At 36.4% G+C, this 26,160-nt stretch overlaps 1 protein-coding gene across 2 annotated transcripts in view; it reads right to left on the bottom strand.

Moving 5' to 3' along the window:
• LOC135642182 (iron-sulfur protein required for NADH dehydrogenase, mitochondrial-like) overlaps positions 1-25,862 on the bottom strand; it is a 30,159-nt gene extending 4,297 nt beyond the window's left edge. Inside the window, exons 1-6 of one of the 2 annotated variants that reach the window (XM_065158102.1) lie at positions 25,707-25,862; positions 25,485-25,605; positions 24,422-24,544; positions 18,318-18,415; positions 15,575-15,701; positions 945-1,030 (exon numbers count right to left, since the gene is read on the bottom strand). In XM_065158102.1, the coding sequence (XP_065014174.1) occupies positions 945-1,030; positions 15,575-15,701; positions 18,318-18,415; positions 24,422-24,544; positions 25,485-25,605; positions 25,707-25,754 (603 nt within the window). In that variant the 5' untranslated portion in view covers positions 25,755-25,862. Of the gene's footprint in view, positions 1-944; positions 1,031-15,574; positions 15,702-18,317; positions 18,416-24,421; positions 24,545-24,978; positions 25,284-25,484; positions 25,606-25,706 lie in introns of those variants that run through there. The other variant, XM_065158103.1, reaches the window with a different exon arrangement.
• Between the last annotated feature and the right edge of the window lie 298 nt (positions 25,863-26,160).

Raw genomic sequence — 26,160 nt, 5'->3', positions numbered from 1 at the left:
AAAAAAGTATTTGATCAGCCATCAAATATACTATTATAATAGGCAAGCGTAGGATAAAGCTCACATTGTCACCACTGCAAAGGTAAGTTGTTCAAAGGGAGGGATGAAGTTATAGTTCTGGCAATTTGATCAAACCAAGTGAGGTGAAAGGTCGCATGCCAAATTGCTTTATTTTCCAGGAATTGTGACAAATGCATGTGCATGAATACCAATGTTGGCAATCAAGAGGTGCTCTTTCAAAAATAAATCTCAGATTGAAAATAAAAAAGTAAAAATTTGATGATTTTATCATCTGCAGGCAAGTGATTTACTATAGTAATACTAGTGATATTCTTTGGTTGTCCAATATTCTTTTTTACTTTGTAGATGTGATGATGGTTGAATAAGTGAATATGACAACAAACTTATGAGCTTGAAGTACACTGGATGATGCAAACAAGTATACTTTGCAAAAATATTTTGTTTTCTTTGTCGATTAAATTATTTTTAATCAAGTATCTTTAAGTGTTTTTGGTCCCTTAGATTTACTAAATTAGATGCAGAAACAAGTTTTAGTTCTAAATAAAACATTTTTATCATATTCATGGTTTCTGAACTATTTTATTATATGGAATGGCCACCCAAATATTATGCTTCAAGATTCATTATTCTCTAAACTTTACCTAAACCAAAGAGATGGAAAATTTAATAGGAAATCAATGAGTACCAAAAGCAAAAACTTCTATTAATGTAATATATTATTTAACAAGACAAGAATCAAGAGACACTCAAAAAAGCAAGATTATTAGTATGCAAAAAATGTCTCAAGCATGTTATATGCCATATGCTCTTAGGACACCAAGGATATTCTGCAAAACAATTATGAACTTGTCATGCTTTGTGTTAAAATGTTGGGAAGTTGGGAAGCCAAATGCAAAATGAAATAGTTCAAAGAGCTATCATACAGGGACTTCAACTTTGCGGAACATATTAGCCCCTCTACGTGCATCAATTAATGCAATATCTTGTGGAGTTGAAACAATCAAGGCACCTGTTAGAAAGACAATATTAAAATATAAAATATAGCTACTATCAAAACTAAATATTATTATCAAACATTCTGTATGATATGTGGAAAGAAAAACCTGAGACATTATAAAATGGTAGTGAATCACGACTACAAGAATTTCAATTATATACATACATATATATATATATATATATGGGGAGAGGATTAAAACTCAATTCTATCACAGATTTCAATTATGGAGGCTCCAAACAAAAAACAACTTCGTTAAATGTGCTCTTTAATGTTCAAAACATTTAGAAAACAAAATTAAAGCATTAAAACTATCAACCAGGCTACTTTAATTAATAAAAATAGTTCTATATGAATACAATACAAATCTCAAATTGCTCTGATGCTTCTTTATTTTTAATCAAATAACAATAAGTTCTATGATGTTAAAGCTGCTTATTTTTTCTTCACTTAATGCATATGTTAGAATGTTTCAGATGTATCATCTTTCAGAAGTTGCAAATGATATTTGACAAAGCTAATCTTCAGTTTGGACCTCAGACGACTGATGATGAGTTGATATGATTGAGGCTTCCACTCTACATAAATAACACATGTCGGTATCTGAAAACTTACATCCAAGACCCAGCAAACAAGAATCTAAATAAATGATCCCTACATTCTGTAGTAACCTACAATGCATTAGATGGAACAAAATGAACTGCATCATAAATGTTATAACTCCAATATATATTTCAAAAATAAATAAATAAAAAACGTCAAAAAGATTCTCTGGTGTCTTACAATGAAAACAATAAATTAAATCTTTTTCCAGGACTATAAGCTCCGAAAATGATTGGAATTAGGATAAAAAATGTGTTCCTATTTAGTATTTGTCACACAAAAACTTTATAATTATTTATCTAGACAGTGTAGAACATTACCAATTTCAGAACTTCCATCATTGAATTATATCTTTGTTTATTATGTATAAGCATCCTGGACCTACTGCGAAACTGGTTTTACATGTCAAAGCTATCTACAAAGTTGTCTTACAACAAATTTAGTTAGCTAAGTATACACTTGAGAAAATGTACTAAAGGTACTTATCTAGTAGTAACTAACTAGTGCAGTTCCTTCGCCATCATTTTCTTCAGCAAGTTATACAATATGGATGGATCGGTATCAATGAATGACAAGTCAGACTCCTCTATATGAAATCATAATGTATTTTAATCCAATGATAACAAGAGCTTTCTCAGTATTGTTGAGCTGTTGAATTTTTTATAACATATATCTTGGCAGATCACAAAATTTGTTTTGATCACATTTAACCATGCACCATAAATATTCATGTAATAGATAAATCAATATAATAGTGTCAGAATTGGTTGAAGATCCATGTCAGAAAACTGAAGCCACTTGGTCTAGTTCCCAAACAATTGATTAGTCGCTTAAAGGTGAATCCCTTCAAGCAGATTCCCTGCATCGTGAATGATACATACAGAACTAGCATTGAGAATAGGCCCAACCCAGTAACTCCAACCTCAAGTCAGCGAGAAATCCTAAGTGCAAGTTAAGGAAAAAGAAGGATCATATCATATCATATCGAATAATATCAAATTTACCTGAAATACTTTCTGAAATCACGCTTTGGGAGCGACATGTGTCCCATACCTTGGGAAGAGGATCCAAGGGTGGTGTGAGCTCCGTAAATGGATCCCCCTCCTTCTTTAATAACATACTTCAATGTTGGTATCATAGGCTTTCTCTTGGGTTTCATACTTGTGATCGAGTTAGGTTCCTCTCTCATGAAGTCAACCTTTATGGATTCATCTCACATAAGCTTGTTCTAGTTGTTGTCATATCCCTCTGATCCTCTTAAGCTCAAGCAACCTTCGATGGAAGCAGATTTCGAGGCCACAAAAGTCGATCTTGAGGCTGAGAGAAGACTTCAAGTTATGAAGGGCTTCTTTTGTTTATTATTGTATTTCACTTCTGAGATACATAACCATTTATGGTCAATGTTTTTTTATACCCGAGTCACACCAGACCGTCATAGGTACGTCGACATCTTTTATTGTCAGAGACACTTTTGTGTGAATGTTCTAATGCCTTAGAGGCTAGATTTTGATTTCCATTTCAACCTTTTGTCACAAAATGTTTCCATTTGTGGCATATTTCCCCCGTCTGTGTAGCATCCAACTCGTGGCCCTATCTTATAGTTTATTGGGGGGTGTCATCAGCTTGGCTTTCCCCATACACTAAATCTTTCACACGCTTGCTTTAAGGTGTGCTTGACAATCAACTCATATTACTTTGCACAGCTCATGAGGGCTTTAAGGTAGAAAGGATGGAATGAGAGTTTTTTCCTCATGGGAGATGGTCGAGGTTCGGGTTTTAGCCTCGAGTGGTTCGCACATAGCTTATCGAAGTTGAGATGGAACAAGTGGATTGACTCACGAGAGACTTGCCCATGTCTTTAACTATCCCTAGGATGAATGAGAGATGGCTTGTCGATTTGGGTTTAATCTTTTATTTTTTTTATGATTGTTGTTTTGTAGGACTTTATTTCTTATACTTCTTTTGTCCTATAATTTTTTTCTCCTTGCAAACATGAATTTCTACCGTCTAGTCTCACCGATGGAGCCAAGGGACCTAAGTTGAATCCCGGAAGGGGTCGATTGATTTGACTCAAGGGTTGAGCCATTCCCAAGATCATTATTCTCGTGGAGATCACTGGCATTCATGTCAACGAGAATGGAAACATTATAAAAGACAAAAGAAGCAAGACTAAACTCACCTTCGACAAGCCTCTCTCATTCATCCTAGATAGCTGAAGAGTGAAGACATGGCCAAAACTCATGTGATTCAATCCATTTGTTTCCTCTCAATTTCAGTGAGAGAAGCCACCAGATTGCCAATACGATATGTTGATCGCAAGAGACTAAATCCAAACCTAACCATCTCTTATGAAGAAAACCTCTTCTTCCATCCTTTATTAGAAGCAGTGATTTAAAAAGCGCTAGGCGTCAAAAGGCACCAAGGTCCAAAAACGCCCGAGGCGCTAGGCGCTCGCCCAGGCACTCGCCCGAGCAAAGCGAGACGCTAAAATATAAAAATATATAATATAATTAATAAATATAATTATTTAAAAATTTAAATAAAAATATGCTATTAAATTAAGAAAATCTAAGATACAAAATCACAATGTCACACTAACAAAAAGTTTCAAAATTCAAAACAATAAAATTTTACATCAAAGTCATTCATCATAATCAATATTATCGTCATTTTCACACAAATCATCTTCATTGAATTCGTCTTCTTCCTCTTGTCCTTCGATTCCTTCCTCTTCATCAAGATATGTTTCATTCTCTATGTCTTCAACAATAACAGGAGCCGAGTTTGATGCTTTTGCACTCATTTTTCTCTTTGACATCTGTCTTGTATATGTTTGTAATTCTCTAACACCTGAAGCTCTTGCCACATCTCCCTATGTCAATCTATCATCTTCAAATACAAACTCGTATTCAGCATCTTGCAAGTTAGCACCCATTTCTCCTACTAACCACTCATTTGAATCATCAATATCTTGCAATGAGATTAAATCAAATCTATTTTGCAAATCATGATGAGTCTTCAAAGCTTGATTATACTTTATGTAAACAAGATCGTGCAATCGTTGATGTTCTAACCGATTTCTTCTCTTCGAGTGAATCTGTCATGTCATATAATTTAAAAATATATTAATACATATATCTAAATAAATTAATTAATTAAAATAAAAATATTTAGTAATCTTTACATGCTCAAAGACACTCCAGTTTCGCTCACAACCCGAAGCACTACATGTCAAACTAAGTACTTTGATAGCAAATTACTATATGTTCGGGGTGGAATTTCCAAATAGACTCCACCATTCAGCTGCAAAATTTATGTTATTATTAGCAATAACATAGTAACATAATATATATGAAATTAATTATATCAAATTATTAATACCTGGAGACGTAGTTGTCCTGGATCGAACGGCAATTGGAATTCCAAAAAGACCTTCGGCATTTTTATATAAAGATAATTCATGAATAATCTTATCTTAAACCTCAAGGCTGGGAACTAATCTTGCAACGCACTGATATAACCCACCCAAAACTTCTGTATCAAATTCAACAGATTTAATCTTATAAAAGAATTCAGGGTTCAAATAATATCCTGGTGCATGTAATGGACGATGAAGTTGACAATTCCATCTTTCGTCAATGATTGTAAAAATTTTCTCATATTTTTCTTCATTTTCATTAAAAGATCTTTTAATCGTCTCCTTTGCTCTATCCATAGCCTCATAAATATATCTCATTGCAGGCTTATTTTCATTATCCACCAACCGAAGGACTCGAACAAGAGGGTCTATTACCTTTAATATATAAACTACATGATTCCAAAAGGATGGCATTAAGATAATATCAGCAGCCCTCTTGCCTTTTGCTTCTTTTGCCCATTTGCTTATCACCCATTTCTCAGAGGTAAACATATTTCTCAGAGTATGTTTTTGACGATACACGCTCTGTAATGTCAAGAATGAAGTAACAAATCGGGTGACACCATGTCTCACTAATTCTTTATTCTCTGTAAATTCTCTCATCATATTCAAAGCCCCAATGCGATTATAAAGAAATCCAACAACAAAAATTGCCCTTTCTAAGGTTTTCTTGATTTCTAAGATCTTTCCAATATCCTCCAACATTAAATCAATACAATGTGCTGCACATGGAGTCCAATACAAGTGGTCTTTTTTATTCAAGCAATTTACTTGAGACAAAAGATAACAAAAATGATAAGACTTAAGAGTTTAACGCACTTAATTGAAGATCAAATAATTAACAAAATCAAAAGATGAATAGTACCAGCTAAAACATAGTTGCTTCCGTTGTCGGTTATGATTTGAACGATATTTTGTTCTCCAATTTCTTCCACGAAGTTGTCAAGTAAATCATATATCTTGTCTCCAGATTTTACAAACGATGAAGCATCTATTGACTTCACAAACATAGTCCCTAAAAAACAATTAACCATAAAATTAATTATACTCCTGCGCCTCTTGTCAGTCCAAACATCTGACATAATAGAGTGTTAGGACTCTAGCTTGGAGAGTCCTAATTGAGATGGACATTCATGTAAAACTACTAGGACTCTAGCTAGGAGAGTCCTAATTGAGAGGGACATTCTGTTAGGACTCTAGTTAGGAGAGTCCTAATTGAGAGGGGCATTCATGTAGGAGGTGTTTTCTTAGAGAAGAATTAGGAGTTATAAGGGAATAGGAGTCTTGACTAGGAGTCCTATTAGGAGTTGGTTAGAAGTAAGAGTCTTAAGTAGGAGTCCTATAAGGAGTTAGGGTTTAGAAGCCCTATAAATAGCCATGTATTCCTTCTCTTTTCATAAGCAATAGATGAATCTTTTCTACAGCCTTTGAGCAGCAACTTGGAGGGAGGAACCCCTATAGAGTTCCAAGGAGGCCGATCCCCTAAAGAGATCAACCCCAAGTTTAGAATCTACAAGGGTTCTAACACCTGGTATCAGAGCAGCGTTCTTGGCATCTCGCTGCCCTTCCACTGCCATCCATCAGCCCTCCACAACCGCCCTAAGCAATTCCCACAATTGCTTAAAAGATCGTCGCCGAATTCCGCCATCATCTCCACCATCGCGGATCATCCTTTGATCTCCCCGTGAATTGCAACAGGTTCTGGTTTCCTACCTTACTGCTGCTGCAATTTAGTTATCCTTATTCGAAAATCCAAAAAAAAAAAAACTGTTCCTATATTGCTGCATAAACCTTTCGTCACAAAGTTTGCATCTCACGACGAAAGATACATTGCAGAATTTCAGCCGCATAGTACCATCTGTTTGATCTTGTTACTGTGCTTTTTCTATCTAAATTTCTATGAAATTTTTATGACATCTTTGACACTTCCTAACAACAGATTTCCCTTTGGTTTTTTCAAAAAATTCTCAATATAAACCATTGATCTTTTACGTCAAATCTGCTATACTTGAAAATCTGCACTGTAAAATTTCAGCCGCATAGCACTGTTTGTTTGATCTTGATACTACATTGTTTCTATCCAAATCTCTACGAAATTTTTATGATAGCTTTGACACTTCCTAACAGTGGATTTCCCTTTGGTTTCATCAAAAAATTCTCAATATAAACCACTGATCTTTTACGTCCAATCTGCTATACCTAAAAATCTGTGCTGCAGAAAATTTAAGCCGCATATTGTTACCTTAACCCATCTATTTGCAATCTTTTTTGAATGAAATTTCTTATACACTTCATAGATCATTTTAGCTTCCATCTAAGATTGATCTATTAAGAAATTCATCTCTAAAAACGATTTTATGTTGCTGCAAATTTTCGTCGTAACCCGCTAAAATTTTTCGACGAGAATTCTGCAATCTCAACTTGCACCAATTTCCTTGCTGTTATACTGCCGAAATTTTCTTTATTAAATTAGATATCCTTGCTGTCATATAAACTTTGATTTTGCTATCAATTCCCTCCTCAATTATCTCAAGTTTTTGGTGGAAATTACGTCGAGAGACCGTTGTTTCTTCGACGACAATTCTTCTCTTACAAGACAGCACATACTTGCTGCAACTTCCACTGATTTCTATCAAACCTTTGCTGCCATCTACCACAGATCCAAAACTTTCATCCACAGCCCTAAAAATCCACTAAACCACACCCTCAAACTGCACCCAAAACTGTCACAAAACAAGCCTAAATCGTAGCCTACATCAATCGATCCACCAATCCTTTCGACCATCACTTCTCTCAATTATACATGCCTTTAACCTGATAACAAAAGAGAGATCTTACTATCATAGATTTGGAGGCATATACTATGGCATCTAAGGAGGCAATCAATGCTAAATTCAAAGCCTTGGAGGCGCGAATGGATGATAAGATTCGGACGCTCTTTACCGAACTCAGATTGGGCCGACCACTAAGCCCGAAAAAATTATATCACGGAGAGAGCTTTGCCCAATCGCACCAGGCTCGAAGAGATGAGTTCCAAGGGAGGGGAGGCTCTATGACTGAACCCAACTATCCATGCATGAGAGTGGACTTCCCTAGATGGGAAGAAGGAGACCCGATTGGTTGGATCTTGCGCGCGAAGCGATATTTTCAGTACCACAAAACCGCATATGCATCTATGGTGAAAATTGCAGCTATACATCTTGAAGGGGATGCTATACAATGGTTTGACTGGTTTGAACATACTTATGGAGTCCTTTCATGGCAACAATTCAAAGGACTGCTGATCCGCTTCAGACCAACCGATTACGAGAATATTGATGGACAACTAGCAAAGATACAACAAACTTCCACCATTCAGGAGTACCAAACCAGGTTTGAAAGGTTATCTAATCAAACTCATGATTGGTCTCAAAAACAACTATTGAGGACCTTCATTGAGGGCTTGAAGCCGGAGATCCGAAGAGAAGTTAAAGTGCGACAACCGTATACGCTGATGGCAGCCATCTCTTTCGCACGACATCAAGAGGAGCAATTGAACCATGAAGCTCGGAGGACTAGGGTCGCTCCTCAACCAATAATATTGAAGCCCTCAGCCCCCCCTACTATTGACCAAGTTCCTACACCAAAGAGGTTAACAAGAGAAGAGCTACGGAAGCGATATGTGAAGGGGTTATGTTGGCATTGTGACGAGCCGTGGAGCCGTGAGCATCGCTGTAGTAAAGGAGGACTTCTTATGATTGAACCGATAGAAGAAGAGGTCATTGAACATCCAGAAGAGAGCCTTGAACATGAAGAAGAAGATGCAGAAGAAGAGCCACAACCGACTGAAGTTACGGTACATGCACTAGCCGGCTACTCAAACCCGGAAACGATGAAAGTTGGAGGCCTTCTCAAACAACAACCGATCACTGTTCTCATCGACACGGGCAGCACTAATAACTTCCTAAACAGTAAGGTTGTTATCCATATGAACTTACCTATTGAGAATTGTAGCAGGTTTGTCGTTAAGGTCGCCAACGGACGGATTTTAAAGTGTGATCATAGGTGCCCGCAGGTGAAACTGTTGCTGCAGGACCAAGAGATAATTGCAGATTTCTTCCTCCCTCTTGATGATCATGAGGCCATACTCAGAATTAAATGGTTGATGACATTAGGTGATATTTCTTGGAATTTTATGCAACTATTTATAAAATGTTACAGTAAGGAGAAACAGGTGATACTGTATGGGAAACGTGAGGGCGACGTAACGATGATTTGCACACAACAAATGGAGAAGGTTTTGCATAAAGCTTGCAGGGGTTTTTTGGTACAACTTGAGCAGAAAATTAAAGGAGAGCCAATAGAATTTGAAGTTCCAAACCTATTTCCTTTGCTTGCTGAATTTTCAGATATATTTGATGAGCCGCACAACCTACCTCTTACTCGTCGGCATGATCATTGTATAATGATTTTTCCAGTCAAATCTCCAGCAAATACTCAGCCATATCGATATCCACATCTCCATAATGATGAAATAGAAAGGATTTTAAAAGAGATACTTGAAACAGGAGTTATTCGGCCAAGTTGCAACCTCTACTTTTCACCGGTGCTACTTGTACACAAGGACGGAACATGGCGAATATGCGTTGATTACCGAGCTCTCAATGGCATAACCATCGAGAACAAATACCTTATTCCAATAGCAGATGAATTGCTAGATGAAAGGGAGCACAAATCTTCACAAAGCTGGACCTTCGATCCGGGTATTATCAAATACGAGTGTATGAAGAAGTCATACCGAAAACCGCCTTTCGAACACACAACGACCACTACGAATTTTTACTTTCTTCAACAGAAGGTGGAATATCTTGGGCATATCATATCAGAGGAAGGTGTGAAAGTAGACCCCTTCAAAATTGAAGCAATGCAAAACTGGCCTACCCCGAGGAACGTAAAATTGCTACATGGCTTTCTGGGTTTAACAGGCTACTACTGCAAGTTCTTGAAAAACTATGGCAAGATCAGTGCACCACTTACTTCCTTATTGAAAAAAGATGTCTTCCAATGGTCGGACAGAGCCTCCGCTGCCTTCGACAAACTTAAGGCAGCCATGACGATGACGCCGATGCTAACACTACCAGATTTTAACCGACCCTTCATTATTGAGGCCGACGCATCTGGAGTCAGAATTGGAGCCATTCTCATGCAAGATGGTCGACCACTCGCATACACTAGCAAGGCATTATCTCCCTCCCATCAAAATAAGTCAACATATGATAAGGAGATGCTCGTCATTGTGCGCGCAGCAACGAGGTGGAGACCCTACTTGATTGGTCGACGATTTCAAAATAAAACCGACCATAAAAGCCTCAAGTACTTTTTGGAGCGAAAGATACCATCCCCTGAGCAGCAAAAATGGGTAACAAAACTTCTTGGATTTGATTTTGAAATAACTTACAAAAAGGGGAAAGAGAATGTTCTTGCAGATGCGCTTTCGCAGCTACCCGAACAAGCTGAATTTTCGATCGTTTTACTTCCAACCAGCGACTTCCTTGAGGATATTAAGATGAAATGACAGGAAGATTCGGAAACCAGTAAGATACAAAAAAAATTAAAGGAAGCACCAAGCTCCGTGGCTCATTACAATCAGGACTCAAAAGAATTATGCTATAAGGGACACATTGTGCTTGTGACAAATTCTACTTACATCTTCAAGAGCAGATTTTGGACAAAGTTATTCCATATGCAGGGTACTAAATTGAAAAGGAGTACGACATATCACCTACAAACCAATAGCTAGACGGAAGTTTTAAATAGGTGCTTGGAGACAGCCCAAAGCCACCCACCAAATATGACTACCCAAAGAGAACTCCAGACCCAGCCAAGTGACATTATTGATCGACGGATCGTGACTCGACGACGACGACCCACTAATGAAGTGCTAATACAGTGGGCGAACCTACCAATAGAAGATGCTACTTGGGAGAACTATGACGAGTTGAAGATCAAATTCCCAGAATTCACGAATCATTAGCATCGAGGACAATGCTGATTTGAAGAGGGCGGGTCTGTTAGGACTCTAGCTTGGAGAGTCCTAATTGAGAGGGACATTCATGTAAAACTGCTAGGACTCTAGCTAGGAGAGTCCTAATTGAGAGGGACATTCTGTTAGGACTCTAGCTAGGAGAGTCCTAATTGAGAGGGGCATTCATGTAGGAGGTGTTTTCTTAGAGAAGAATTAGGAGTTGTAAGGGAATAGGAGTCTTGACTAAGAGTCCTATTAGGAGTTGGTTAGAAGTAAGAGTCTTAAGTAGAAGTCCTATTAGGAGTTAGGGTTTAGAAGCCCTATAAATAGCCATGTATTCCTTCTCTTTTCATAAGCAATAGATGAATCTTTTCTGCAGCCTTTGAGCAGCAACTTGGAGGGAGGAACCCCTATAGAGTTCCAAGGAGGCCGATCCCCTAAAGAGATCAACCCCAAGTTTAGAATCTGCAAGGGTTCTAACATAGAGCAACCATGTGTGGACCAAGGTTCGCCGTACCGTACCGTACCGGCGTTTCGACCCGGGCTCGGTACCGGTACGGTACGGTATACCGCTCGGTACACCTGGGTGTACCGAGCGGTACACTCACGTGTACCGAGCACTGTACACTGCTACAGTGTCGGTACGGTACGGAATGGTCCGCGTACCGCTGGCCTATCGGACCGGTACGGCAAACCTTGGTGTGGACCATGATTCTTTATGGCCCTTTAGTAAGTCATTTATATAATTCAACTCTTTTTGCAGCAATAGAACTCGTATCTCATAATAACTTGGAAGTTTTAATCCTGCATCATATCTTCCAATAGCTTCAATCATATCCTTAAAATTGTCTAAACGAGTTGTACTAAGGGGAAGACCAGTCTGATAGAAGAAGCGAGCAATATGCTGAATTGTTCTTCCTTTTATTTCTTTATCACAAGCATCACTTATATTTGTTTGTCTAAATTTTGAGCCTCCTGCTTGCCCTTGTTGTTTCTGAGATCCTTGAAACATATATAGATCCATCGGTCCTTTTTTACCTTTCTTAGTACTCATAACTTCTTTTCCTTTTTTGTCGTATACTCTTTTTTCACTTGGGTGAATACTCATAGAATAATCTTCTTCATCCCTGAGATGTTCAACATTGTCTTCTGGTAAATTCCCGTAAGATTCATTCTTTTGTGTCTTCTTTTCATTCATATAACTCAGCAACTCTTCTTTTACCTCAGGTGGACATTTTTTACAAGTTGCTGCATTCTTGAAATTTCCTACTAGATATTGTTTTGCACGAAAAATACCACCTCTGGTAGTCTTATCGCAGAATATGCAAGTCACTGCATTAGGATCTTTCGGATCCTTCAAATAATTATACTTTCATACAGGATCTTTTTTTTATATCATTGGAGACTCTATTGAGTTGCTCTCTACACTTGCCATTTATGTTGAAACATAGCAATAATTTCAAATAAATAAAAATTAACAACATTAAAATCAAAATAATATATTATTAATCTATTAACAGTATTGAAAATTAATCATTTCAAATAAACTTAATATTAACAATATATTGTATACTGAGCCTGTTGACTGAAAAACGAGGAAGCAGCGGCGAGCAACGGCAACAGCAGCGGGAAAGGGAGCAGGAGCGACAAGCAGCGGGAGGCGCGAGCGGCGATAGCGACAGCGTTTGCGAGCAGCGGCAGCGGGAGCAGGAGCGGCGACAGAGGTAGCGTTTGCGAGCAGCGACAGCGGCGAGCGACGGCAGCGGAAGCAGGAGCGGCGAGCAACGGGAGGCGCGAGCGGCGACATAGGCACCGTTTACGAGCAGCGACAGCGGCGACAGAGGCAGCATTTGCGAGCAGCGACGGCAGCGAGCTGCGACAACGGCAGCGTTTGCGAGCAGCGACAGCGGCGAGCAGCGAGATCGGGATCGGGATTGGGATCAGGAGTGGCAGCGGCAGCGGGTTAGGGTTGAGTAAGGGTTATATCGGTTTAGTTGGTTCGATTGAACCAACTAACCAACCGAACCAAACCTAAAATCCTGGTTCGGTCGCCTTGGTTTACCCAGGCGCTCGCCCGAAGCACCCAACGCCTGGGCTCGGGTGAGCGCCCAGGCGACGCCTGTTTGAAGCGCGCCGCCTGGGAGATTAGCGAGGCGCTCGGGCCTCGCCTCGCCTCGCCCAAGCGCCTAGGCGAGCGCCCAAGCGCCTTTTTCAATCACTGATTAGAAGATGGCGCTCCCCTAGCCTTAAAGCCCTCACAAGCTATAAGTGACATGAACTGGTCCTCAAGCACACCCTAAGGCAAGTGTGCAAAAGATTTAGCATCAGAAAAAAACCAATGAATGTTATAAGATAATGCCACAACTTAGATGTCATCTAAGCGGGAGAGATCAACCATGAACGGAAACACTCCACAATGAAAGTTTGAAGTGAAAACCAAAGTGCAACCTCACCTCCGAAGCATCAGAATATAAAAACATAAGTGTCTAGGATCACAAGTGTGCAGAAAAGATGTCAACGTAACCACGATAGTCTTGTATGACTTAGGTATCTTGGAAGTGAGATGTGAAGTGGTTTACAATATTGTACCGTACTGCTCAACACAGGCGATACATACCGATCCGATAGAGGACCGGTATGGCCAGTACATTGGTACACCTTAGTGTACCATGTGTTGGTATGCTCGGTATAGCTCGGTACGTACCATACCAACAACTGATCGGTACATCGATACGATACGATATTCAGAACCTTATATGTGATAATAAATAAAAGAAGCACTTTGACCTAAAGTCTTCTCAAATCCCCACTTTATGACTTGAAGTCTTCTTAAATCCCCACTATCAGCTTTTGTGGCCTCTTCTAATGACAAAGAGACCTCATTCAAGTATGCTTCCATCGAATGTTGCTCTAGCTCCTCAAGCTAGAGACATCAGAGGGATGTGATGACGAATCAAACCAACTTTCAAAAGATGAATCCATCGAGGAATGACCTAAAGGAGACTGACCGACTTCATAATGGAGCAACCTAACTCGATCACAATCATAAAACTTGAGAGAAAGCCACGACATCAACATTGAAATATGAAAATTGAATGGGGAGAGGATCCATTTATAGAGCTCACACCACCCTCGAATCTGCTTCTCAATGTGTGGGACACATGTCGATCCCCAAGCATGATTGTGAAAAGATATCTTGAGCAAATCAATATGATTCAATTTGATCCAATCTAATACCCGAACTTCAGACTTCTTGCTAACTTGAGCGTAGGAGTTATAGTATATGTGGTAAAAAGAAAAAATAGGTAATCTATTCCCTTTTTCGAAAATGATCTTATCTTGGAGATTGTGTAATGCGTACTCTCAAACTCTTTGTTTACACAGTAGTGATATTCTTTGTTTCTCTCTTCATCTTCGGATTCTTATCTAATGATCCGGGACGTAATCCTGGACATGAGGAATAAAAAAAATTTTGAGTTTTCTTTGTTTTCTTGTTGGGCCTATTCCTGGCACTAGTTTGCAAGTGACACTCACAACACGAGGGATCCACTTGGAGGAATTCACCTTTAAAGGACTAAAGATTCAGTTCCCTCAACATAATAACTTGATCAAGTCAGCTTGACACTGTGACGCCAATTGACGACCAATTCAGACACTAAGCTAAACCAAAGAGTCATGTAGTTCACCCAAGCTAACATCCTTAAATACTTGAGTTATTAAACAAGTAACCTTACATATATCAGAAAATTACATTAGAGAAGACGTGTTGTAGGTGTTTGTTTAGTGGCTACTGGTTGGTTCAAGTTCTTTAATTGGTTTCTGTATGAGTTACAAAATATGGATCTTTATCCATGTACTGTATGGGTTAGTTAACTTCCTTGCACGATAACTGATCAAGTCGGCTGATCAGTCGACTTACACAATAATAGTTTCCAGCACCTGATCATGTCGGCTCGACATTGTGATGTGGATTGATGACCAATTCAGACACTAACACAATGTAAAATCCTTACACACTTGAGCTATTAAACAAGTAGTATTGCCCATATCAGACAATGACACTTAAGAAGATGTGTAACTGGTGCTTGTTTACTGGTGACTGGTTGGTTCAAATTCTTTATTTGGTTTCTGTATGAGTTATGGAATATGAATCTTTATCCATGTACTGTATAGGTTAGGTTACTTCCTTGAACAAAACCATTATGCATTTCAATATAACACCATCAAGAAGCATTTAACATGTTCGATAAACACTTAATAAGTAATTTGACTAAATCATAAAATTCCTTTGGATCATCTTTGAACTTGCGTCATGAATATTAATGGTATAGATCAATCAGCATAAACCAAAGTTTCATGTAGTTCACAAAGAAGATCTAGTTTCCACAATGAAAGAATGCCCTGTATCTATAAAAGAATAGCAAAATAAAATATAAAAATTATTACTGAATTTTAACGAATGTGCACAAATTTTGCAGATGCTAAATGAAGAAACATCTAACCTATAGATCACTTAATCTATTCTAAGTACCAGATAACTGCAGTCTTTGGGATATTGACAGCTGAGCATCTCCAGTGCCAGGAGGCATGTCAACAACAAGGATATCAAGGTCTCCCCAAGCAACTCCTCTTGTCATTTTCTCAAGAGCACTCATTACCTGCAATTGTATTTGGTTGAATGTTAGTTACAATAAAATTCATTACACAAGAAACAATAAAGTCTCCTTAAAGATGGGAACATTGTCTACATCGAATATTGTCTATTCATACCAGTGAACCATTTCTGCACTAACCAACCCTTAAACACAACAATGATTTTTTAAGTTGAGTCAACCACATGATGTTAGAAGTTAAAAATAGCCTATAGATATGATGAAGTCAGTAAATAGTGATTCTTACTGACATGAGAGTAATAATAATGATTTTTGAAGTTGAGTCAACCACATGTTGTTAGAAGTTAAAAATAGCCTATAGATGTGATGAATTCAGTAAATAGTGATTCTTACTGACATGAGAGTAATAATAGCTTAAAGTCACAAAACCAATATAAATAAACATATTAGGAGTTTTGAAAAAGTCAAAACGAAAATATCATATAAATAGCTGTTCCAACAAATGCTAAAATGAAAAATTAAGAACTTTTCCAAATAAATACATATCCTTGATGGTGATTTAAACAAGTAGCTTGTGTCATCATAATACCAGAAAATAATATACTGAGAGGTACTAATCCATATAACTAGTTTAGTTATCCAATAAATACATATCCTTAATGGTGGTTTAAACAAGCAGCTTGTGTCATTGTAATACCATATTTAGTAAACCAAGATATCCAATATAATGTGAGAAGAGACCAGGCCAACAATACCAAAAATCACAATGTTAATCAAGGAAATCAATTTTGTGTATTGGAACCACATCGGTCCATGTCTAGACTATTAAGAATATGATTCATTCCGAAATACGGGATACATTGTATGCTCTCTCAATGTTAAAATTGTCTGAAGGTGTTGTCATTATAGTGGTCTACTCAAATTTCTTCTGTAATGCTTATACACCTGTATGGACTGAGGGAAAATAAATACTCTGGGTATGTTGCAGTTATCTATGGCAACGTACGTATGATAAAACTTTCTGAAGCCATCAATAGATGCATGTCAGTATAGACTTTGTAATACACTACTTTCCTGCACGTCCAAACAGAGAAACATATTCTGATGAAGTGATGATCATAAACTAGTAATTGACACGGGAAGGATGTTCTAGAAGCATCATTAGATAGTGTCCTCTGCATACTACCATTTAAGATTTGGATGGTAAAGGATGCTGTCCATAGAAGATAAGGATAATTGAAGAAGCCACAGTAATCATTTCTCTCCGATAGAAAATTTATTATAATTCACACCTCTAACAATTTTTTCTCCAATTCTAAAAAGTGCCCAAGATAACAACACACTAAACTATGTTTATTATGTATGGTCTTAAAGTTTATAGCGTCTCATGTATATGGCTATTACTACCAAGGTTCGCTGTACTGTACCATACCATACCGACGTTTCGACCCGGGCTCGGTACGGTACCAGTGTACCGAGCGGACATCAGGGCGTACCGAGCGGTACACCCTGGTGTACCGAATAATTTTTTATTTTTCATACTGTAGCAGTGCTACAGTATTAGACTGTAGCACTGTAGTGGTACCGGGCGGTCCGCGTACCGATACCTATCGGACCGATACGGGGGCAATACGCTTCAGTATGACAGACCTTGATTACTACATCAATCCTATTATAACTCATTCTTCACTATAATAATTCATCTTCCAAATTATATAGTGATTAATGTTCATATATAGCAACTTCTATGGTAAAATGCTACAGGATCTATGCTCTATTGTGACCTGCGACAGTAACCACGACAATATAGTAACTGCTACATTTACCTCTTGTAATTCTGTCCTGCTGCTTCCTTGAGTTTCCAGTCGAGTCCCTAGCTGTCTAAAGACTATTGTCTTAGAGTCTGTTGGCTCCTTCAATCAACACACAATTTAGTCTTTCCAAGTTTTTGATACAGGTTATCCCCTGCAGAAAATAGGAGATGTTCGTCTCCAAGTTCGTGCCAGAATCCTTGTTGACCTTCCAAGCCAAGATGCAGTGTCTCATGTGACTCATCACCATAAGCTGCCCTAGTTGGAAAGGAGCAGATTCACAAAACAGCTCTCAAGCCTTGAAAAGGTCAAATGAAGCCGTACAATGACCAACTAGGTACAGCTCTTGGCTGGATTGGTGTAGGTAAGAGATCGGGTGGGACCAGGTCTCTGGTCCCAGTAAGCTCTGGACACATTGTTTCGACATAACTAAGCCAGCAGATGCAGCAGCACCATTACCTTGTGCGCCAAACAGTCCTAAACACTTGTACAGTCTCCACCAACCAACTATTATGCAGGTATTTTGCCTATGCTCCATTGGACATCTGTCTCTCTTACTAGCTTCGAACAATACTTAATGTTGTTTATCTTCTGGTTTGGTATCAAAACCACAAACTAAAGTAAGATAGACAAACTACTAGCTGACGATCAAGACATCATGTAACTACGCAAAATAATTGATTTAAGAATGAGAAGCACTTGGCCAATTACTATGAAATTTAATGAAAAAAACAGAAACAAAAACTAATGAAGCAACTCCAATAATGTCTAGTAGAAGCATAAAATAAATATAAGTGATGAATCTCAAAGAACACAATAAGGAAAAACAAGGTCAGATGCATAGACAAACCATAGGACCTCTCCATACAATTGGTGCATCCTTGTCGACAAGAAACCCAATGGACATACATCGAACTCCATGGTTTTCAACAGGGATCATCTTCATATCTGCAAAGACAAATTTGATAATTGATATAATTGAGAGAAACACTGGATCAAACAATAAAAAGACCAGGCTACATCAATGACTATGTGTCACATCCCGAATTTATAAAAAGAATAATAAATCAGTAATTTATTATCCATAATTTACATAATAAACTCCCTCATTTTCTTTTAATTCGTCTTTGAATTCAAATCATTGTCTTTACAATAGTAAATAAGCTATTAGCTAGAAAAATGACATCTTCTTCACAGGGTCACAAGTCTCTTCCACCCAAGCTTCAAATCTATTACACAATAGTAGATTACTCTGAAAATAAATATAAAATAAAAACACATCAACAACAACACAGGTAGGAACCTCAGAAAAATCATAAAAATAATCTTCAATATTCATTAAATATAAACAAATATCAATAATTTAATATGAAAATATATCTATTCATCATAAAACTTATGCATCAGAAAATTGATGATAATTTCTTATATAATAAACAAAATCATGCATCAGCCACATGCAACACATACATAATAACAAAGACGTACATCACCCAATGGTAAACTCTCCCAACAGCGGATAGAGAGGCATATTCCACGAGATGGATTCCTTCCAACAGTGAATGGAGATAATCCATATCGCACTCCCAACAGCGGATGGAGGAACAGTCTAACCATCACGTCTGACGGCCAACTAATCCCCGAAGGGAATCGCCATACCTGCTCTCGGCAGGGATACATAAACATTCATGATCATTTATTTACACTCATTCAATCACTCACGCATACATCAAGAAATCAATATGATTAAATATTATGAGAGACCATACTTGATGTAAATCTACTAGACTATGTTCATTGGTGGCTCCACACTATGATGGGCCCGTAGCTCTTTTCACAGGTTGCACTCCCAATGTGAACTACTAATCTAGTCACATCTACTATATGATACTTATCATATCAATATCATAAACATAGAAAATCAATAATCATTTTCAAACGACACCTTCAAATAAAACCTTTAAATTCATCAAATCATAAAAGCATTAAACATCAATATCTCAATAATCCTCAATCAATCAAAACCCTAATTGGAATAGCTCAATTGACTTAAACCAAATTCAATTCGATTATGATCTAACGGAACCAATATCAAATCCTTATAGAACCGGTCTGGAATCACCCTAAACCGGTCAAATCAGTTTGAACTAGTCAAGTTAGTTTGGAATCACTTGAAATTGACTTTAACTGATCAAACCTGTTCGATTTCATCAATTAATGAGCTCAAACCAATAGAGAGGGAGATTGGACTATGTCGTATAGTGCTAACCCAAACCGAACCAACCACCTAAGTCTTGAGCGGGTCATATACATTGCATATACCTATTCCAAATACTAGGTTGAGTTGAGGTACGACCGGCTATATAAAAGGAGCAACGAAATGTCTAATGCCAATCGCGTAGCTGGGCAGGCTTAACTTCATGGACTAGGCTAAGCCTCACTTATAAGTTGGGCTGGGCCTTACCATTGAACTAGGCCATGCTTGGCTCACGAGTTGATCCTAGACACATGAGTTGGGGTTGTATCTGACCACCTAGAAGGAGTTATACCTAGCCGCATAAGCTGGCCCATGCTTAGCCACATGGTTAGGTCGTACCTTACCATATGAGTTGGGTTATACATGGCCACATAGACAGGATTGAACCTAGCCACATGAGCTGGCCGATACCTAACCACATGATTGGGTCGTCGTACCTTACCGCATGGGCTGGGTCATACATGGCCATATGGACTAGATCGTACCTAGCCACATGGGTTGGGTCATGCCTGACCACATGGGCTAGGTTGTACTTAGTCACATAAGCTAGGTTGTACATGACCACATAGTCTGAGTCGATTCGATCTGATCGATCAACTTGAATCAAGTCAGACCCCAATTAGACTCCTCTTATAAAATTAGATTTCAATATTTAAAATTATTAAAGAATTACTCAAATATATTAATTAAAACTTTAAATTCATGATCTAAAATTTAAAACTAATTACATTACAGAAATTCACACATAATTCTTGAAACATAGATATAACTAATTAAATAAATTAGAACTATTATACTAAATAAGAATTTTAATAATTAAATCAATATTAAAAATTCACCTAAGCCTAAAATATCAATACAAATCAAATAATCAATCTAACATCACAAATCAATTATTATTATTTATAAATCATGAAATTTCGAAATTAAAACATCATCATTCATTATAAAATTATAACAATCTCAACGTTAAGATTTCAAAACACAAATCAAAGCTAATTAAAAAGAAAGGATCCTGCCTCTCTTCGATTATCCCTTCCTTGATATCATCTCCTTGGAAAGTCATCTCCTCAATCCTCCTATTGTTAGGCTTAGTAGAGAATGAGGGATGAGTAGTCCCTTTAGATAGGAGAAGATGAGATCTCCCCAGGTAAGTAATAATTTAATTTTTATTTTTAATTTATTTTACATTTGCTTTTACACACAAAAAAGTAATATAATATTTATTTCTTATAGTTCACACACAAAAATAAAATGTAAACTATTTACTTCCTAAATATCAAATCACTCATTAGGAAATAAATCAATTAATAATTTAATTGATTAGTAGAATTCCTAACTTATCCATGTGATTAAGGAAACCAAATTTAATTATTTCCTTAACTATAATACACAAATATAGAAGTTAATAATAAAGCAATATATCATTTATAGTAATTAATTTATGTAAGGGAGAAATTATCGGTGATTACATTTCTCCCCCACTTAATAGAAATTTGGTCTCCAAATTTGATTAAAAATAACATTAATCAATATAGTTAGCTTTTGAAATACTAAGTCGGACAAAACTAAATTAGCTTGAAAAATATTTTAATTAAATGTACCACTCGAAAACTCTTCAGTCAGAAATATATATTTATATATTTTTAACATAAAATATATGACAGATTAATTAAACTTATTGAATAAATTTGGTTTTAGATTACCCAAGTATATCAAATTCTATATCTAATAAATCAATAAAATTTTTAAGTTTTAAAAATTAATTGATTGTTGACATAAAATATAAGTTAAGGTACAACTCAACAAAAGCAATTGAAATGATGAAAATTTATATAACTATTCAACATATATTCTTTTATAATTTCGAATGATTTATATTTTATATATGTCAAAGAAATAACATTATATCTAATTCTCATTAGACTCATCATTTCATTAAACAAATAATATCTGATAATTAATTTTATATTAAATCAAAACTATATTTAAATTAATTACTCCTACAATTAAGTTTAAATATCAATGCACGATCAAATGTATTCTAACTTCAAAGTCACATATTTTATTAATATCAACAATAACTTCTACAAACCATCCTAGCATATGTCAAATTTAATCTCAATTTTAAGAATAATATATAGTAACAAAAATTATAAAGGTAAATACTTTATATTTATATTTATAAAGTTCCTATAAAATTTTTGCACTTAAAATTATCAAAACTTTTACATTAAGAGGATAACTAAAACTTACTATAATCTTAATAAATAACTAAGTCATATATATCTCAAAAATAAAATAAATATTCTATAATTAAATTAATATCCCTAATCTACTTTTCAAAAAGGGGACAAGAAGATCATGGAAAAATCATATTCAAAATATAAAATCTTCTGAGAGTTTATAAGATAAACTAATATGACACTTATTTTAATTTTGAGAAAAATTAAAATTTTGACCTTCTATAATCCTATTTCAAGTCATTTAACGAAATTCAAGTAACATCTTTAATCAACTATTTTTATAAAGAAAATTATATTTGACTAAAAATGATCATAATATCTTAAATATATATTGTATTTAAATCTAATTCTTAAAATCTAAATCTCAAACACTAATTGGGTCATCTAATATTCCAGTCCTAGGATCCCATATTCCAATAGGTCCACAAAATCATTGCTTTGATACCATTAAATTTGTCACATCCCGAATTTATAAAAAAAATAATAAATCAGTAATTTATTATCCATAATTTACATAATAAACTCCCTCCTTTTCTTTTCATTCGTCTTTGAATTCAAATCATTGTCTTTACAATAGTAAATAAGCTATTAGCTAGAAAAATGACATCTTCTTCACAGGGTCATAAGTCTCTTCCACCCAAGCTTCAAATCTATTACACAATAGTAGATTACTCTGAAAATAAATATAAAATAAAAACACATCAACAACCACATATGCTGATAGGAACCTCAGAAAAATCATAAAAATAATCTTCAATATTCATGAAATATAAACAAATATCAATAATTTAATATGAAAATATATCTATTCATCATAAAACTTATGCATCAGAAAAATGATGATAATTTCTTACATAACAAACAAAATCATGCATCAGCCACATGCAACACATACATAATAACAAAGGCGTACATCACCCAATGGTAAACTCTCCCAACAGCGGATGGAGAGGCATATTTCACGGGATGGATTCCTCCCAACAACGAATGGAGATAATCCATATCGCACTCTCAACAGCGGATGGAGTGGTATCCCTCCCCCGCACAAGTGGGGACACGTTCCTCCCAACAGCGGATGGAGGAACCGTCTAACTATCACGTTTGACGGCCAACTAATCCCCGAAGTGGGGACACGTTCCTCCCAACAGCGGATGGAGGAACCGTCTAACTATCACGTCTGACGGCCAACTAATCCCCGAAGGGAATCGCCATACCTACCCTCGGCAGGGATACATAAACATTCATGATCATTTATTTACACTCATTCAATCACTCACGCATACACCAAGAAATCAATATGATTAAATATTATGAGAGACCATACTTGATGTGAATCTACTATACTATGTTCATTGGTGGCTCCACACTATGATGGGCCCATAGCATCTCCTCAATCCTCCTATTGTTAGACTTAGTAGAAAATGAGGGATGAGTAATCCCTTTATATAGGAGAAGATAAGATCTCCCCGAAAGATAAATAATAATTTAATTTTTATTTTTAATTTATTTTACATTTGCTTGCACACACAAAAAAGTAATATAATATTTATTTCTTATAATTCACACACAAAAATGAAATGTAAACTATTTACTTCCTAAATATTAAATCACTCATTAGGAAATAAATCAATTAATAATTTAATTGATTAGTAGAATTACTAACTTATCCATGTGATTAAGGAAACCAAATTTAATTATTTCCTTAACTATAATACAGAAATATAGAAGTTAATAATAAAGCAATATATCATTTATAGTAATTAATTTATGTTAAGGGAGAAATTATCGGTGATTACACTATGCCTTATGAATTTGACATTAGTGATGCAGATAGTTCAACAATAATGCATCCCAGTTATATGTCAGTTAATTCTGATTCCAAAGATGTAACATTAGTTCTAATGAAATGGTCTAGTACCACTTGGGGAAAAGATGTGGCCCAATAAACTCTCTCAGGAAAATAAAGAAAACACAAAGATACAATATAGGCGACAACCAGTTTTACAAAGAACATGCTATGTGCATATGTGGATGTGATTATATGGTTACCTTGCATAACAACAAGTGACCTCATGGATATGTATATATAAGCATCTATTACTCTCTAAAAGGAGATGAACTATAACTTCAAAGCACAGAGTATTGTGACAACAAACAAAACTTCTGAGCTGAATTTGCCTTGGGATTAAAGTAATAAAAATGATGGCTAATACTGCAACCAGACAAATGTGATGGTGCAGCGCACCCTACCATGGCTAACACTCTCTTACAATATCAAGCATTGCAATGGAGACAATGGTAAGATGTTAGCCAGTTAATAACCAACAAAATATTATTTAATCTATCTATGATAGGACAATTTTTCCCACCTAAAAGACACAATGGTAATTTAATAATTATAAGGCACTGCTGTAGAAGTGTAAAATACCACAAGAAAAAAGAGAATAACACCTTTACTCACTTCTGGCTTTCCCTGGAGATTCATCATTGTAGGAACAGATGGCCCATATATGTCAGCATCTAGTAGACCTACTTTGAGTTGACATGCATTAGCAAGTGCAACTGCCAAATTAACTGGAAAAATGAACAAAAAGCAGAAACGTAAGTGATTTTCATGACAGCCCTTTTCTTCAGAAGAATCAACGATAACAATTTCATAACACAGTCATATATGCGAGTGCAAAACATAAAGGCATAAAACTAAGCAAAAAATAAAAAGGCATATAAACAAATTGTGCATACACATAATTAGAAACATGACTACCTTATAAGTAATACTATCAAAGATTTGTTTTAATTTATATGTCGGTCAGTGTATACAGCTCACATAAAAACTTGCATTTCAATAACAATTTGATCAAACAAGGGTGAAAAAGCATCAACCCATATCAGATAAACAACTCAGTTCTTCAGCTGTAGAAAGTCCATTCAAGAAATATGCAGATCATATATCAATTGTTGCAAAGCATAAAAATAAATTTTCGGAACATCCAAGGACAAAAATTCACCGTTTGAGTATTGTTCTTTGTAATGTGATTTTCTTTTAAAGGCCAAGATCATTGAATGGTTCATCTAAGTCAAAGGAACAACAACCTGGAAAGGACAGAAACGGAATCAAAATGGTCATCAATAATTCTAAATTCTATCGTAATATCCTGGTTTTTAATGTGTATGTATATATAAACCGACAAATCAATTCAGACCTCTCATACCAAATGACTCGCATCATAGCGAAGAAGCAAATAACTGTCAAAATAACCAAAAAGACCTTTTGCTAATATTTCCAACCACAACAAAATTGCATATGGAAGTATCTTTGCTCTTCCATGGCAAGCAAAGCCATATGAGAGCAAAATTGAACAAAATGTTTTGTAATACAAAATGCTTAGCGCAACGAGAACCTATATGACTCCTGCTCCTGAAATCATAAACCAACACTAGACAATGTGTAGGAGACAAAAGAACAACCTGTGAAGTCCACAAAAAGAACCAAACCAGAAGCAACGAACTAGACCTGCAGTCGTGGACTTCCCGACGCCGCCCTTGCCTGAAGCAACGGCGATAATATCTTTAACTCCATCGAGCGATGGGCCTTTCGGAGCATGTGCACTATACCTTCTGGTGCAATACCATCGCTAATCCAGCAACAAAACCGACAAAAAGACGAAAAATTGGCATAAGAAATGACATCTACATTGTTTTCTCAGATCAAAATTTCAAAATCGGGTTGGGATACCGTGCGTTTAAGCAGGCGATTCCCGGATACTAATCTGTTCAGCCCCATCAAGAGCCGCTTTCTTGTTTCTCAAACCCTAATTTGATCGCCTCAAGTAACAGCTGTTCGACATCTATGGACACGCGTGGGACCGGCAATTTAACGAAGCCGGAAACGCACAGCTCACTCTCGGCTTGGCTTGGCTCCGAACCCCAGAAATATAGAGCCTACAAAAGTAAGTAATGCGGGCCCCTTGTCGTCCAATTACAACATCGGCAGGAGTCGGTGAGTTATAAATGGGTACAGATAACCAATTTGACTATTTCAGATTGTTAGAGAATTTTCTAGGCTTTTTTTTTCATTTTTTTTTTATTTTTTTATACAAGGCTATTTCACTCTCTACTAGTTTACTTTGGGTTATCTAACAAAAAGATAAAAGGCCCGGTTTTGTTGCTATTATATATTTAAGTAAAAT

Source organism: Musa acuminata, chromosome BXJ3-7, assembly GCF_036884655.1.
Source record: "Musa acuminata AAA Group cultivar baxijiao chromosome BXJ3-7, Cavendish_Baxijiao_AAA, whole genome shotgun sequence".
Classification (NCBI taxonomy): Eukaryota; Viridiplantae; Streptophyta; class Magnoliopsida; order Zingiberales; family Musaceae; genus Musa; species Musa acuminata.
The sequence above is the reverse complement of the archived record's forward strand: the minus strand, read 5'-3'. Positions and strand labels throughout refer to the sequence as shown.